General features: G+C 40.2%; 1 protein-coding gene across 3 annotated transcripts in view; it reads left to right on the forward strand.

Moving 5' to 3' along the window:
* The window catches only part of EPB41L4A (erythrocyte membrane protein band 4.1 like 4A), a 181098-nt gene that overhangs the window by 153598 nt on the left and 10057 nt on the right, over window positions 1-17443 (forward strand). For all 3 annotated transcript variants that reach the window (XM_075932023.2, XM_089779298.1, XM_089779297.1), the window contains exons 19-20: window positions 9018-9137; window positions 17170-17217. In XM_075932023.2, coding sequence (XP_075788138.2) covers window positions 9018-9137; window positions 17170-17217 — 168 coding nt within the window. The remainder of the gene's footprint in view (window positions 1-9017; window positions 9138-17169; window positions 17218-17443) is intronic.

The raw sequence follows: 17443 nt of genomic DNA on the forward strand, positions 1-17443 counted from the left end.
TAAGCTAGTGCAAATCCCACCATCAACCTTAGTCTAAACTAGTCCGCATAAGAGATCCACTTCCTTGACACCACAATACAATTACATGACACTCACATTTCCACCATCTTATACCAGAAACCTACCGACCATTACACTTACCTACATGCCTATAGCTTCCATCCAAGACACATTTCCCAATCTATTGTTTACAGCCAGGCCCTAAGATGCAATCAGATTTGCTCCAAACCCACAGACAGAGACAAACACCTACAGGATTTATAGCAGGCGTTCTTAAAACCGAAGAAGTGAAAAAACAGATTGACAGAGTCAGACGAGTACCCAGGCATCAGCTTTTTCAAGATAGGCCCAACAAAGAAAACAACAGAGCACCATGGTCATCACAATTTAAACCCCTCCAATCAACAATCTACAACCAATCCTAGAAAATGACCCCTGACTCTCGCCGGCCTTGGGGGACCAGCCAAGCCTCACCTACAGATAATCCCATAACCTCAAACAAATTCTTTCCAGCGGCCACGCGGCACACGTCCATCATACCCCTCCAGGAACCCACCCCTGCAATCAGTCCCAGTGCCAACTCTGTCCACACATCTATACAAGCGACATCATCACAGGACCTAACTACATAAACCACCACATCAGAGGCCCATATAACTGCACATCCACCAATGCGCTCTATGACATCAAGTGCCAGCAATGCCCCTCTGCCATGTATATTGACCAAATTGGATAGTCACTACAACAAAGGATTGATGGACACAAATCAGATATTCAAAATGGTAACAAAGAGAAACCTGTTGAAGAACATCTCAGCTTGCCCAGGCAGTCACTAATCTAAAAGTGACTATTATTTCAAAGCAATTTCAAAAGTCCTCTGGAGAGAGAAACTACAGAACTGGGTTTCATTTACAAGTTTGACATGTTGAAAGAGATTTAAAAAAAGACTTACCCTGGATGGGCCTCATTTAGCATGGACACACTAACTGTCAACATTTTTTCCTCTATTTTTTTCTCTTCCCATTCCCTCCCCATTTTCTCTCTTCCTTTGCTATTTATTTGCAACCTGGACCCCTTTACTCCATTCTCTGAAGAAGTGGGCTGTGTCCACGAAAGTTCATGATGCCATCCACATGTTTTGTTAGTCTCTAAGGTGCTGCAGGACTGTTTGCTGTTGTTTAAGTTTTTTCAGTTACAAACTAACACAGCTACCCCTTTGAATCTTATAAGCTAGTGTGTATGGGTGACTGGTTTCCATTCAAATCTGGAATGGAGTGCCAATGATCACTGGGTTTTTAACTATTTTTTATAATCTTCTTCTCTTAGAAGGATAAAGTCAGTTTTGTGCTCAAAATATTATTGTTCAGAGAGGTCCACTAGAACAATGGTTCCCAAACTTCTTTATATCGCAAACCCATTCACAAACCTTTGGCGGACTGCTAACATTTTATTTGCTTATTCATTGTGCAAATAATGAATATGCAAATGAAATGTCACCAGTCTGCCGAAAGCCCCGGTCCCCAAAACCTCCCAGTGCCAGCCCTAACCCCTAAAGACCCCACTCCTCCATTTCTCCCCCCCCCCAGCACCAGCCACTGACCCCAGAATCCCCTGCCCACCAGTGTCTGCCTCCCACCCTCAGAGGCCCCCAGTACCAGCCCCCCATCCCAAACACCTCAGTGCCAGGCCTCTTCCCCTTAGAGCCCCCCACTACTAGACCCCCCCAGTGTCAACCCTTCCAGAGCCTCCCTTCCCACTTGCTGCCTCTGTATCAGAAGGTCCCGGTCCTATTCCCGCTGTGGCTCTGCATTTTAAATGTAGTAAGAGTCACTCAGCTCTTACTACATTTAAAATGCAGAGGTGCTGTGATCCGGGACCTAGCGCAAGGTGGGACTGCTCAGCCTACCCCTGCTGCTGAGGCTCTTCAGTTTAAATGTCTAAACTCCTACTACATTTAAACTGCAGAGCCACAGTTGGCCCCTTATCAACTAATTGTGTAGTAGATACAAATTGTATCGACTGTACAGTTAGTCCATTACCCACTTCTTAACATCCTTAATGCACACACACTGAATTTTTTTTTTACTGTATTTTCTTACTACCATAGTTAATCCAGCCAGATGAGGGAAAAATCAGCAGGATGACATGGGGAAAATTGTTCTGCCCCTGCCCATGAGTTCATTTTCCAGTTGCTGTGGATCAGACATACAGCAGAAATGAGAACTAAATTGTACTCTTTTTGGTCTTGACTAAATTAATCTGCTTTCTAATTCTGGTCATAGAACAGATGGAATCAGTATTCACAAGTATCAGATGCTAGCAAATCTAGTATAGGCATGCAAAGAAAAATCAAGAATAAATGTGAGGCCTTATAAAAACAGTGAAAATGATAAAGGTTGGGACTGAAAGAAGATGGAAATATTCAAGGATTCTTAACAAGCACATTAGATTTAAATAAAACCTGTGTATATTCTATTTTAGGCAAAATTATGTAAGTAAATTACAGCAAAAGATTTAATGAATATATTAAAAGTGCATTTCTTATATTTTCATGCTATGGTCTAAGGAAAATGCAAGTTATTAGGTATTATTTATAGAACCATTGCCGTGTAGTTGGTTATAGTAATAAAAAACTCATCAAATCTTTAGAATATAGCACAAAAAGTATTAAGCAGATATATTCTCAAATGTGTTTGAGATGGAATTTTGGCAGTGAGATAAACCTTCATATTCTTAAGGTATTTACCTAAGAGCATGCATCATTTGCATAAATATAGTTTGCTATCCTATCACCTCTATAGACTCCAAGTCACTTGTCATGTAAAAAAAAAACCTGAAAAGTCGACATGTGAATGATTGCAGTTCCCCATTTCATCATCATGTCCAGTTTCTTCATAGATAATAGCCAGTAGGGATGTAAAATCCCATTTAATTAGTTAACTGGTTAAACATTGAGTTTAGCTGATTGACCAATTAAATGGGAGGTGGACAGGGAAGCTGCTTCAGCCCCGCTGGGTAGGAGTGGCCTTTCCTGCATGCTGCGGCTGGGCTGGAGCTGCTCCCACCACCATGGGTGGTGGCTGCTCCTGCTAGGCTGGAGCACCCCTGCCCACAAAGGACTCCATGGGTTGGAGCTGCCCCCTGCCTGCTGTGAGTGGGGGGCTGCTCCAGCTCTCACTGGCTAACTGTAACCGGTTAACTATTCACATCCCTAATGGCCACTTTTTTCTGTCTGCGTTTCCCTGTTTGTTTCCTCTGGAGCATTCTTTGGGCCTTGGTCAGCATTCTCTGGGGTATCTGGGATCACCTTCCTGCACATTGCTTCTTTTCCTAATCTTGGATTCTGTCTCTTTCTCCCTGACCCCTGCAGTCAGTTCCCTTCTGTTCTCTCTCTCTCTCTTTGAAATGGTCAGAAAGAGACCCTCTCTTTTCTAACCTTCAGCCCTATTTTGTCAGGTGACTACCTGATTGGCCTCATCAGTGATCTCTCACCAGGTGATTACTTGCCTAGTTACCCCTCCCCCGTGTTCAGACTCATTTTACCTTGGGTAACAGTTATCTCTTTAGCCTAGAACTAGAAGACTTGCCCATCTTTGCTTGGATCCTTCAGGGCAGGGGTCTGGCTGTGTGGAGAGTGCAGGAGTGAGGGCAGGGACTTGGGGATGTGGAAAGCTCAGGGCTGGAGACTGGGAGCTTGGAAGGGTGTGAGAGGGAGTGTTGGGAGTGAGGAGGGACTCAAGGCAGGAGGTGGGGGTGGCTGCTGGCTTCTCCTTAGGGGCAGTCCAGGGCAGTGGGGATGTGCACCCCATCCACCAGATTGTCCCCGGGGGCCAGTTGAGGCTCTTTCCTTCCCCCTGGTCCCTCCTGAGGTGAGGAAAGTGTCTCTCCTCCTTCTCTGGCACCTCATGGGACGGGGATGGGGCTCTCTCCCTGTGCCCAACACCTCCCGAGGTAGAGGAGCTTTCTCCCTCCGCCCCCTTTCCCAGGCTTCCGGTTTTCCTTGGCACAACCAAACCCTGACCTTGTTTTAAGTTAGTAGAAGAAAAAGGCGCATGCCAAATTTGGTGGCCCTAGCTTTTGCCATTGAGGAGGAGTTCTTGAACAAACAAACTCATAGACAGACACACAGATGGACACACTCTAAAATATATAGAGAGACTAGATGATGCTTTTGAATGGATGATCATTACAGTTTAATGACCATTGCTAGCCCTGTGCCAAGTGGAAGAATTTCTCCTGTGGGTTTTAGTTCAATATGGAGGCCAAAGACCGTGGGGAAGGCAAGCGCCACATTCATAATGGAGCTGACTGTCTGTGATAGATACACAGAAAATATCCAGTATCTACCAGAATTTAAAATTAATAAGCTTTACATGGACAGATTCCCCCAAATGGTCACAGCTTCTTAACCATACCTAATCCAAATTCTTCAGAGATACAACACTGGTGTTTTTAGTTTGCTGATATTGCTTATTTTGTTACCTGCTTTGGTACTTTATATTGACATTGTTATACTATATATGCTGCAAGTTAAACAGAAAAGTAAACACAGTGATTATTGGTGGGTGAAATTGTATTGAAGCAAAAGTAAGAAAGGAGACCGCAGAAATATGAAGTATTCAGAGATAAGTTAATGCATGCCCAAGGATTTGCTTGCCATCCAGAAATACATACATTAGAATTTTAAAAAGGCCAATATATATTAATTAGGATATGCAAAAAATAGTAAAGGTTAACAAAGAAGCATAGAAGGACGAAAGCCTCAGGAGTAGAGGAAGGCTGGCAGAATGCCATCTTGAGGGCAAGAACATGTAAAAATTATAGAAAAGCAAAGATGAAGAATAAAAAAAAATTGCAAAAGAGGTGATGCTGGATAAGATATCTTTACAGCAAATGTGGAACAAGAAATCATCGTAGGTGACAATGCCACTTCTAGGTGCTAGTAAAGGCAATTTATGGACAGACAAGTTCTAAAAAAATGGAGAGGTGCTGAAAAATTCAATGAGTTTTTTGCAACACTGTTCTCAACCCAATGCCTGAAGCAGACACACATATTTTCTAGTAGAGAGAATAAATGCTGATTGCATCAGAACAAGCAATACAAAATTAGAGCATCTGAAGACTGATAAATACAGAGCCACATGGAAAATGCAAGTTTGATTTCAACAGAAGGAAGTTGATAGAAATTCTAATCCAATTCTTTGCTTTCCTGAATCCAACATTTATGCCATAATGCTCTTAACATCTAATATATGAAAAGAGTTTGCAGAGATTTGTTACAAAAGGTAGACTCAGGCTCAGGTTTAATTTCCAATTTTTACACAGAGATTACAAAAACTGACATGGAAAATAAATGTGGCCATGACAAAAAAGGAGGAAAGCTTCAAGGCAATAAAATCTTATTTTAGCAGTGGTCCCAAATTTGGAAGAGTTACTATCTCCTCTGTATTTCAGTCAAAGGGCAGTATCTCACTATGAGGTGCTGTTCTATAGCATAACATGTAGAATAGCACTTCATCCATTCTCAGATCAAGAAGATTTTAAAGTATGAAACTTTTCATTAAAGTTGTTTCAGGATACTACCATTGGAAATATTCTATCTATGGATGTGTTTACTTACACAGTTCTGATCCTGGCATGGACAATACTTAGTGCAATGATTGTAACACACTACTGTCACACCAAGTTTGAAAATTATTCTTGTTTATCACATTGTATTTGCTTAAGCAAACATTATAGCTTGAAATACCACTGAAGTTTGTTGTTTTAATCTTTGCTAGTTCAGAAACCAGCAGTAGTTTCAAGGTAGGTCCAGTTTGCAAGATCTTTTCTTGCTTTTTTATTTTATCATTCTTTGCCTTTAAAATTGTCAGACTTTCAGTTATAGAAAAGTGCTTTCCTGCTTTAGTTGTAATTTCATTCCCTACTACCCCCATGGGTTTCCAATAGTAGACTAGGCTGCAGAAGAAAGGGTTTGTTTACTTTGTTAAAGAGAGCTCATTAATCAGAAGCCCGTTGACAAAGTGGATGTCAGTGCAGAAGTATAATTTCAAAAACTGTCATCAAGGTGTATAATTTCATTCTCATGCATACAGTAGGTGCATACACCATGCTCTGCTGTAGTCTGTAGTGTATTGCAGCTGGGTTTTAATTTTTCATGCCAGACAACTAAATATTTATGAAATCATACCTCCAGTAGAGGTCACATGCTTCCTCAGCTGACTAGATGCTGTCTATTAATAGATATTGGTCTTGAGCAAAGTGGATGTCATTCTGATTTGGTAGCCTTTTGCACAGGTTTGAACGACTGTATTATGTCAAGCCATTTGGCACTGTTTATGCCATGTTATGAGCCACCCTTTCCACAAGCTGTCTGGTTTTGAATGAAAAGCCCAATTAATTCCCTGTTGGTATGTGAGTTCCTGTATTACTGCTCTCTATTTATATTTCGGCTAATTTTTGCCACTGAAAATTAACAGGTTTAAAGTGACTTGTTTAGAGATGAAGACCTGATTCGCCAGGGTGTTCTAGCTGCTTTGTGGTGTGCAACAGAGCTTTGCTGATTTTAACAAGCTGAGGATCCAACCCAAGAGTCATTAAGCATAGAGAAAATCAGATGAAAGAAACAGAAACAGTTTTCATAACATCACTAACCTGAAATAATAAAAAACTCATATGAATAAAGCTTGTTACTTGCAACAAAAATACCTCATATTTCCAAGGGAGTGATACTTCTTTTCTGACCACCTTGATCAGCCAGACTGTCAGAGAACTCTTTTTCTGGCATCTTTCCCAGTCCTGTTTTCAAGTTTCTTTAATATGCTTGGTTTGTTGTCATATCAGACATCCTCCTTCCTCAGAGTGGCATCTCACATGGTTAAAGCCCAATTTGTATCCACATCTGGATCTATAGCTGCAAAAATGAGCCATGGATATCTGCACTGACATCCGTGGATGTGGATGCTTGTAGATATAAAGCAAATAGCCACAAATTTGCAGGGTTCTAAATACACAATTTATAGCTACATCCATATCTGCAAAAATGAGTTGTGGATATCTGCACTCACATTCACAGGTGCAGATATCTGTGGATATCCACAGATTTGCAGGGTTCTACAAAGGGTGTGTCTCTAAATTCATGCATGATTGTATTCAGTGCTGTGGCTAAACAGTTTCATATCCTATTTGCCAGTTCTACCTGTGCATCCAATCACCCCCAATAAATATCTCCACCTCCAAGACTGGTTAACTTTTGGCTAGGTCTGGAAGACCTTTGTCTTAACATATTGATTATCTTGGCTGGCGGCACCATCCTGAAATAAATCAATTTGTTATTGGAGATGCAGAGCTTATAATTCATTGCTGACATTCATTTTAATCTGCACTAGCTATGAAACATGGACTGATTAACAGATTCCATCATTAAAAAAAACCCTATTTGAAAATAAGTGGGTTGAACAGGCACTGAACCTCTTCAGAGAAGAATTTGGACATTTGTAGGGATATAGAAGGATAACAAGGTTTTGTTTTAAATCCTATCAAAAGATATAGAGACTAATTATGCTAGTGCTCTGTATATGCTTTTAAATACATTCTCATTGGTACATTTCTCATTTAATATATTAGATTATACCTGATTTTACACTGATCTGTTTTGGGCATTATTTGAATAAGCATTAGACGTTAGAGATCAGTGACATTATTTGGAAAGAACTATTACAATTGATTTTAAACCGATATTTAAATTTCCAAATAGCATTTATTCTCAAATACTGTTCTGATTGGATACTTCCATGTGCCTGAACTGGTTTTGGCCCCTTCAGAGCAATCCAGTGCATCTATCTCCCCTCCCTACCTCTCCACCCTCCCAGTAGTATTGATATTCTAAACCTCTTAAGCACTGTTCTTATAATTAACAAGCACTGGATTTCAGTGTCATTATTTAGGGAAACCCTCAGGTCATTTACTAGACATTTGTTTTCCATTTTTGTCCCCTGGTGCCAAACATGGAGGTGACCCTCTGTGAATAGATCTGCCTTCAGCATGCAAGGGAGACTCGGCAGCCTCTGTGACCGTGTTCCTCAAACTTCTGGATCCAAGGGCCTTGCAGGGGAGCAGGGACTTGGCAGGGTTGGGGTGAAATGGATGGGTTGGAGAGGTCACAATACAACTGTGGGCAAGGGAGGCCAACTGCCAGGCACTGCAGCCATAAACCATTGTGAGCCTCATGGAGCGGGTGAAGATAGTCCTGGACTACTCATCCTCCTCTCTGGAATCCAGGAGCAGGGAACTTTTTTTGCGTCGGGGGGCCGCATACCCACATGGTCCTGACAAAGAAACAGAAGCACTCCTCACATTCCCCTTGCACACCAGAGCCTAGGGAGGTCCAGGCTAATAGATTTTGTGTGCTCCAGCACCATGATGGAAGGGGGGGGAGGGGTCTGGAGCATCAGCGCAGGCTCCCCAATGCTGGGGGAGAGGTCTCGAGCCTCAAAGTCTGGATCCAGCAAAACCGGGGGCCGGATGCAACCCTGGGGCTGTAGGTTCCCCACCCTGCTCCTGTTTCTGAGGGGGCTGCGGGCTTTAGAGTTTGATCCTGCAGACTGTCTTTGAGCATGCACTTTGATACCAGCTTTTGTTTTTGTAATGGTTTTAGGAAATAAGAGAAGTAGCAGTAAAGGTTATAAATCTTATGTAAATGTAGTTGTAACCAAGTTTGCTGTTCACCTCTTTTTAAGAGAGCAGCAGGGCAAGCACAGGACTAAAAAAATAGGAGCTTTCAAAGTGGCACTTCACTCTCTCTCCTTCCCCCATCCACGGCCTTGGTGTTGGAAAAGCTCTCTCCCCACTGGGACCCCAGGGTAAAAGGCATCCTGTGCCCATGCCGATTATTGGGGGACCTGTGCCCCTGCTTGCCCTGCCCAGATAACAGTTTAAGTAACATCAGAATTTCCTCCTCAGAAAATAAAGCATTGATTCGCCGGATGTTTACGCTAGATGTGTTGCTCTTTATGCAGGTTACGGCAGGAGAATGACATGGTGGATTCAGCTCCTCAGTGGGAAGCAGTACTGAGGCAACAAAAAGAGAAAAACCAGGCTGATCCGAACCACAGGCGATCCAGGCACAGATCTCGATCGTACGTGAACATTTCCATACTTTGACATGAAATCAAAGACCACTGTAATGTATTTTGGACCAGGACAAAGAGTTCTGACCTGCTTATTATTACTTTGTAGGTTGTTCAGGAATAGCAACTTTATATGCGGTTTTATTTTGTTTAATCAAGCATTAACATGAGCTTGAGCAAGTCACCATACCTTTTTATGTCCCTGATTCTTGAATGGGCATAATAGCATTGCCCACCTGTGTGCAGAGAGTTAAGATCTATAAGTGACATAGTATTTTACTGTAGTGTGCGAGAGTTGTTCTTTGTGAAATTTCCACGCATTTTAATTGTCAAAAAAATAAAATACTATTCCAGATTATACCTTCACTTCAGATTACCATTTGTAAGCAGCAATCGTGATTTATTACAACCTGCTATCAAGATTTCCGTGATAGAGTGGTGTTGCTAGGCAATGCCATGAATATGCTCATCCATCCGCTGAACACTGACGTTGCCAGTTTCTAAAATTAATTTTCTTGTGAATTAATGAAAATATTATATTGATTATTTTTAATCTGTGCATGGTCAGGGTTGAAAGAGTTTTCAAGAATATTATTCTTGGTAACATAAATGTCTAGCATAACGTGCCTAGACTTTGAGAAACCATCAAAGGCTTGATAGGGGTTCCAGATCTCTAAAGGAGAGTGGCAGAGGATCTGTGGCAGAGGAGATGGGTTGAGATGCATGTTGAAAAGTGCCAGGAGACCAGCTGGGAGGTTTGGGAGAGTAGTCAAGAGAGTAGCTTTTATACTATTACCATACCCTATTTGCCATGCTAAAATTGATGAATTATCCATCCCAGGGTGCCTATGGTTTAACATGGGAGCAAGGTAATGTGCTCTAAACACTTGCAGTCTCATAATATAAGTTTTACTTACCTTCCATATTAAGCCAGACCTACAGAAAATCTGTAAAGCTTCAAATTGCTCAGTGTATTTTACCTCATAATGATTTATAGAATTATACCATAGAAACAAAACCATGTTTTTAATGCAGAATTGGGGTACAGATGCAGGTCTTCACTGGGATATTGTACCTTCATGTCACCAATAGAAGCAGTCCAAGCTCTGGCACCCAAGAGGCTGGCAATAAACACAACATGTGTTTACTAAGTTAACACAATATTAACTATTGATTTCAAAATGTAAACTAATAAAATGGTCAGTCAGACTCTTCTACCAGGAGCTCCCCTACTTTACAAAGCTTGTGTGTGTATGCAGAGAAAACCAATTGAAATGTGATGAATACATACAATATACAAATGTGCAACTATTTCAGTATAAGGAACAAATCAAACTGTTATATAAAGCTGCATATCTGTGTTGACATTTCATGGTTTTGATATTCAAGCCACTGGAGCTTGCTTGTCATGGCTACCAGTGTTATCAGAACCCATTTTTATCTCTAGCATCATACATCACACTTTTTCTTCCTTTATGAGACATGGGATGTGCCGTTAAAATTCCAAATGTTGTCTTTTGCAGTCTTTGCACAGATGTTTGCTTTCAACATCACTTAAGCCTACCTCTTAACATTTGATTTTTTATTATAGAAAAATACAAAGCTAAAAAGTGTCAATATAAATAATTTCTTAGAATTGTAAAACATAAAATAAGTGTGGTTTCCATTATTTTTGTTGTTTCTTATGTAGAGATCATGTTTTAAACCAGGAAATGCACCCTGAGTTTCTAACCATTTTATAAAATTTGTAACAACTAACTTTTTCTTTGCCAAATACGTTTATATTGCATTAATGAGACATCAGAGTCTCCCTCTTGTGGCTAGTTTAACTCTTGCAATGAAGAAACGCAGAATTAGCTCTGTTGTGTAAAAGGCTTTGATGGGTTATATTTTCATTAAATGGGGATATAGCAGTATACATGTAAACAGCACTTTACAGAAAAGGTAAGATCCTAGATGGTGAGGAGACTCTTAAGATATTATGTGTTTTTTCTCTTCATTGTGATAGGGATAAATATATTTGCATCATATATTTATTTATTTATTTAGGAAAAGCAGAACAAAAGAAATAGACAATAAAACATTTAATATGGACAAAAACAATCTGGAAAAAGAAAACATTAGCTCTTTAAAGATGTTTCTGACAAAAATGACCAAATAAAAGCTTTTTAACCATTTGAAGGGCAAAATTAAATGAGACACACAAGGCAGGTGAGGGTTCAATAAAAGATAGTACCTTACCCACCTTGGCTCTCTAGTATCTTGAGACCCACACAGCTGCAGCTATCCTACTTACAAAATTAAACAAGATCGAAAGATCCAAAATACAGCATGGTGTTATAGCACTTATTAAACTTGGTTGTGTCTCAGCCTGAGTGATTACGTGGTTTTGTTAAGTTAAGAGAAAAATCAGGTCCGTAGTGCAGGGTGTAGGGTTCTTTTTTGTTTGTTAATTCTGTAAAGTGAAATATATCACGTTATTACTAGACTAAAAACAAGCAATCAGCTTTGAACGCTATAATTTTAATAATATAGACACGGTCTGTGTGTAAATTACTATCTACTCTGCATTCAGCTATACATTTGGTTTACTTTAGGAGTTTGAGGTAGAAGGACAAATTAGATTTTATTGTATTTGGTTTAGCTTGGCTCATCACTTTTCATTTCTTTGATAAAGAATAACATTTTTCAGTGGTAGTTTTTTTGCTACATTTTTTCTTGAAAAAAAATTGACAAGCATTTGACCCTTGTTTCTTTCTATGGCAAAAGCAATTAAAAAAGCTTCAAATTCTAGTTCTGCCAGCTTATTTTCAAGAGTTCAGGTAAAACATCTGTATAGCCAAAGGGGATTTTTTCATTGAGAAGAATGGCCATTTAAATTCCTTGGCTATTTAAATCCACTAAATGCTGCCTAGTTGCAAATCATGAATTCAAAATGAATTGTTAATAAGAGTACAGATATAGGCATAAAATTAATGTAGATGTTAGTAGCATCTAGGGCTATCTGAGCTTGTAAAAACAAACAAAATTTAAAAAATCTTGAAGACAGCATTTAATGAAAATTCCCATTAGATTAATTGAGCTTTGATCTAGTTAGTTCAGGAACAGTCCAGAAGTACTGTCCATTCAGAACTCAGTTCAGATTTTTATATATATATATATATATATAACACAGTAGTAGTCAAACTCTTCTCTGAGATTGTAAAATATGGGGAGAGGAGAGGGAGAGAGAGAGAAAAAACCTGTTGTTTGGTATTAATGATCAAGGATGCCTTTGATTTAATGGAAAAGTCCCTTGCCCCTTGATGTTGAAGGCTGATGTGCATTAAAGATGAAAGCTCAGAAATGCAGGGGAATTGTTTACAAGTTCAGGATATGTGGCTTCTAGAAAATGGTGAAAAGTCTAATTAGCTTCTTATTTTTCCTGGTCTTGAGACTTTACACCCAAAGTCAGGATTTCTCAAAGTAAATCAGGCTGCTGACAATGATGGGTGATACTAGGATACCCAGGGCCAAGTAATGAACAGTTTTATTTACATACAGAAGTAACACTGTGCTCAAATTCAATGGTTTAGTGGATTGCACAATACGTTGTCTTGTGGGGGCACTGGGTTCAGGAGTGATGTGGGTGCTCTCCTATCTCAGGCTAGCTAGGATGTCTTTGCATCATAAAAGCAAGATGCTAGCCTAAGCCTCCCTTGGGGAGCTAGGGTGCATCTTGCATTCATCTTTCACATTCCCTAGAGGCTGATTATTCAGATTCAGAAGAGCCCCAGGGCAGTGCAGAGTTCACAGCTGCTGCTTTGTAGTCTGGGATTGAAGGAAAAGACAACATTGGTTCAAAATTATGAGGTGAAAGATGCCACTAAAATCTCCACTCCTAAACCTAACTATTACCTTACTTAGGGAGGTGAAAGCAGCATGGCATGAAGGAGGAAGAAGAGGAAAAGGAGGTGAAGGCAGAAGAGAGAGGAAGAGAAGTGGGGGAATAGAAAAATAGAAATACATTGATATACACAAAAAAACCCACCATCAAATTTTATGACAAAATCTACAATAGTGTAAAAAGATTTACTTTGAATGCCATTGGAAAAACATAGATGCAAAGGGTTATTTCCACCTTTCTGATTTCTTTGGTATTTATATCATGCCAGTCACTAACACTATCATGTCTTTTAATGCTTGAGCACTTGTAAAATCTCAAAAGTAAAACAGTTCTTGCACCTATCTCTAGATCATCTCTAAAACATTTAATAACTCAAAACAAATGTTACTAAATGTTATTCTGCTCAGCTAGAAATAACTCAGTGACGTGAAAGGTGAGACAAAAGTATCTGTTTTTTCTTTCATGGAAAAAACAATGTGCAGTGCAGGGGAGCTTTAAACTATCTTGATTAGGCTCAGCCATTAAGATGTCTAATACCAATTCAGCAGAGGCTACTTTACATTTAATACAGATGCAGAACTCTGCCATGCCCTCCGTTCCCCACTCTTCTTTCACTTCTCTGGATCCTTTCAATTCACAACATTTCTGGCCATCATCTAATGTACAGTCAGTTTTTTTTTTTTTTTTTTTTTTTAAAACCCTAACTCTGCACCTACTGAAATCAATAAAGCCCAATGATTTCAGAGGAAGCAGAGTTAGGCCAGCGCTGAGTGCTTTTAAAAATTGTCTAGAAATGTGAGAAAACAGGTTAGCTGTATAAATATGGGACCTTTGGGGAAGAAAAGCATATGTAAATGTAACATAATTAATTATTCTTACTATTAGTCAGAGGGATGTACGGCCAAAGGGGGACCCCAGCACAATGCAGGCCATATCAATTCACTCAGTAATTTCAGCATCCAGCCTGTAACTTGTGGGTCAGCTAGGTACGTCTACACTACGAGTTTCCTCGGCAAAATGTATGCTAATGAGGAACTGATTTGCATGAGTCGCAATCTCATTTGCATATTTTCTGCTGATCCTTTTTTGCGCTGGGATCTTGTGGAAAAGGTTTTTTTTTTCACAAAAAGAAAACGTCCACACTGCTTGTTTTTGTACAAAAACCCCAGTGCAAAAACGGATTTGCAGAAAATATGCAAATGAAATTGTGACTCATGCAAATGAGTCCCTCTTTAGCATATTTTTTGCTGGGAAAAATCGTAGTGTAAACATAGCCCTAGAGTAATAGTTACTCCTCACTCATTTATAAATAGTCACATTAGAAAAGGCATACCCAGTTTAAATGGTCAAGCTAAACAATACATAGCTGGACTTAATGCTAGCTCTTCCTTCCTAGTTAAGTATCTCCCAAAAGTGGGACCCACTTTCATCCTAGTTCTTTTTTTCCTCCAATAAGGTTAGAGTTTGTGAAAGGTGCCAACCTATTTCAGTTGCGGGAAGACGTGGACCTACACCCAGTGTGAACTAAAGACTTGGCCTTCAAATGAGGGTAGAACCAGAAGCCAAGTAAATGGGACAAAAAAATGAAGAAGGAAAAAAAAAAACATTGGTGAGGATGTAACGTTTAAAGCAAAGGAACCAGATGGGAATGCTGAGTAGAGAGCCCTGGATAGCACCCACCACTCTGCAAAGGAGTACTGGGATTTGGTGGATGCTGCACTCAAGAACTGTGTGAAACAACTAGGAAATGGAAGTAGGCTTCATAGTTGCTGGTCACCATCTAGTGCAGCTTCCTCCTCCTGAACTGAAGGATGGCCAATTTGGCCAGTGCCAGAAGGAGATTGATAAAGAATGAGTGGAGGCAGATTATCGGCCCTGCAGACTGAAAACCTCTACCTGTAGAACAGGTCTAACATGAGGAGCAGTGGAAGCTCCTAAACACTAACCTGTTGGGATGTCTGGTCCTTGACTTGGAGAGGTTCCTCCTCATAATGGTGGGAAGGTGGTTCATTCTGCATTCCCATTCAGTCCTGGGCACCTTACGTGGTACCTACTCCTGCTTCCACTGAAGTCATCTGTTGAGCTGTGTGCGCCAATAAAAATGCCACTTGTGATGGTGGTTTATTGTTACCTAGTTATTAGGTTGGACTGACCAGTTCATTTTAACAAAGGTCATTGTTCATTTCTTCCTTGAACGCACTGCTTCTTGTAGGAGAATCTCCGCACAGGCTGCTCTGAGAGGCATTGTGCTGTCCAGAGCTGTTCTAAGTGTAGGGCTATAATACCCTTTTAGAGAATGTTGTATAGGATTGGCCAGTGCAGGGGCCAGGCCGCAGCCCCTTCTTACCTTTTGGAGAGGCTAGTGCCACTGTGCACTCTATAACCTTGTGTTATATTTGTGCTCAGTGAGAGTGCAATCAACAATTGTGACAGTCTCTCTTTTCCATTGTGCATCCTTGCAGGGCTGAACACATCTTGGTCTTTTGAATGGATATGAACCAATGTCAAAATCAAAGTGTTTTGTATCCCATTTACCAAGTCTCTTGAGCTATTCTGTATCCCAGATCCTTCTTGCTTAACTTGACTGTTTAATTAGATGATTCTTTGCTGACATGTCTTTCTCTATATTATCACATCTTTCTATGGCTGAGTGCAAAGAGGCATAGAATTTAAGGCTTTAATTCTTACCAATTTTGTTAGCAACGATGATAATAAAAAGACTTATGTGAAATGTTACTACAACTACAGCCTTTGCCCACTCTCTGTTGTGTAAAGCATACATTTTATCCATTAGGCTGCATAGCCTTTGGTGATTATGAATGGGAATTTAAAAATGTTACTTAAGCTACAAGAGTGTTTCACTGTTATCTCTAAAATGAAATACAAACTTCTGTAATTCGAAGAAAAATATCTGTGCCCATGACTCATTCTTTACTTTGATTGAAAAGTGGGGTGAAATTTCCGTGTTCTGGCAATATATTTCACCATGAGCAGAATCTATTCATTGTGTGTAGCATTAGTAATCATGATAAAATATTTTCATTGTATGTGGCATTAGTAATCATGTACAAAATCATACTGGCTGAAATTTACCACTCACCACACAAAGCCAGAGGAACTAAGCTTTGTACAGTGAACTCCGTGGTAATTCTGCTCCCAAATTGCTGTGGTCTAGGGACTCCAGCATATCTTGTCTCTGGCTGTTTGTTCCAGTTTTATAGAGCAGAATAGTGACCAAAATTGCTCAAGGAATCTCATCATTAGACCCACATAATCTACTGGGACTGGATATGTTATATCCCCCTGCATGGTCACTCTCTGCTCCTTCCTTTCTCTACCCAGGCCTTAAGTGCCTAGAGGGCTTGTGTAGGCTCTCTGCAAGTGAGTGAATTAAACTTCAAAACAAAGGGTATACAAAGGGTATGTCTACACTGCAGCTGGCAGCAACCTTTCCAGTGCAAGTAAGCAGACTCATGCTATTGGGGCTTGTGCTGATGGTCTAAAAATAACTGTGTGGACATTATGGCACTGGTTCAGGTTAGCCACTCAAGCTCCAGATCAGCTTTGCCCATAAACTGGAGTGCTGCCTAGTCTGCTGCAGGAAACTCTTAAGGCTGCCTGGGGAGGCAGGGGCACTGCAGGCAAGGCAGTGCTGAAGGGTAGGAGCAGGGGCATGCCGCAGTGCAGACAGCACTGAAGACTGGTTGCACTGGCCCTGCCCTTTCTGCCTGAGGCACTGCTCCTTTTGGGCATGTTCCCAGCTGCCATGTAGACACAACCTAAGAGACAGACCTCAGTCCTTAGCTGTACCAAGTTTATGCAGAATACAGTCTGACTCCAGCTTTCTTGAACTTGTAATGAAGAGCACTTCTGTTTTGAACATTTTATGCATACTTTTACTGAAGGCAAGAAGAAAAGAAATTGTGGTTTAACCCATAGACTTTCATACCAGATACAACTTATCATTTTGAGTAAAGTTTAATTCTTTTCCCAGATAGCAAATGTTACCATTCAAGTCAGTGTGAGATTACACTTAGCATAAGTTCTATGCTTGATATGCGCTATTAAAGGTCATAATTCTACCACAGCATATTAAGTAATATGACATTTTCATAAATCTGTCGTGTGTGTGTGTGTGTGTGTTGGTGTTTATAGGAGAAGCCCAGATGTACAAGCAAAGGAAGAGTTATGGAAACATATCCAGTAAGTTTTGTTACTCTGAAACTTTTAGTTCCTTTATATACATTATAAAACCAATGTGTGGCTACAGCATTTTGCTAGAATGAAATTAGCCTTTAGGAATGTACAGCATTTAGATTTAATACAGAATAATAGAACAGGACATAGCTGGAACTAGTGACGCTTGAAGGGACAGTGTATGGTGCTTCTGTTTAGAAAGGACAGCTATTGGGACAGATTCACTATTGCT

The sequence above is a fragment of the Pelodiscus sinensis genome, chromosome 6 (assembly GCF_052426305.1).
Source record: "Pelodiscus sinensis isolate ZL-2025 chromosome 6, ASM5242630v1, whole genome shotgun sequence".
Taxonomy (NCBI): domain Eukaryota; kingdom Metazoa; phylum Chordata; order Testudines; family Trionychidae; genus Pelodiscus; species Pelodiscus sinensis.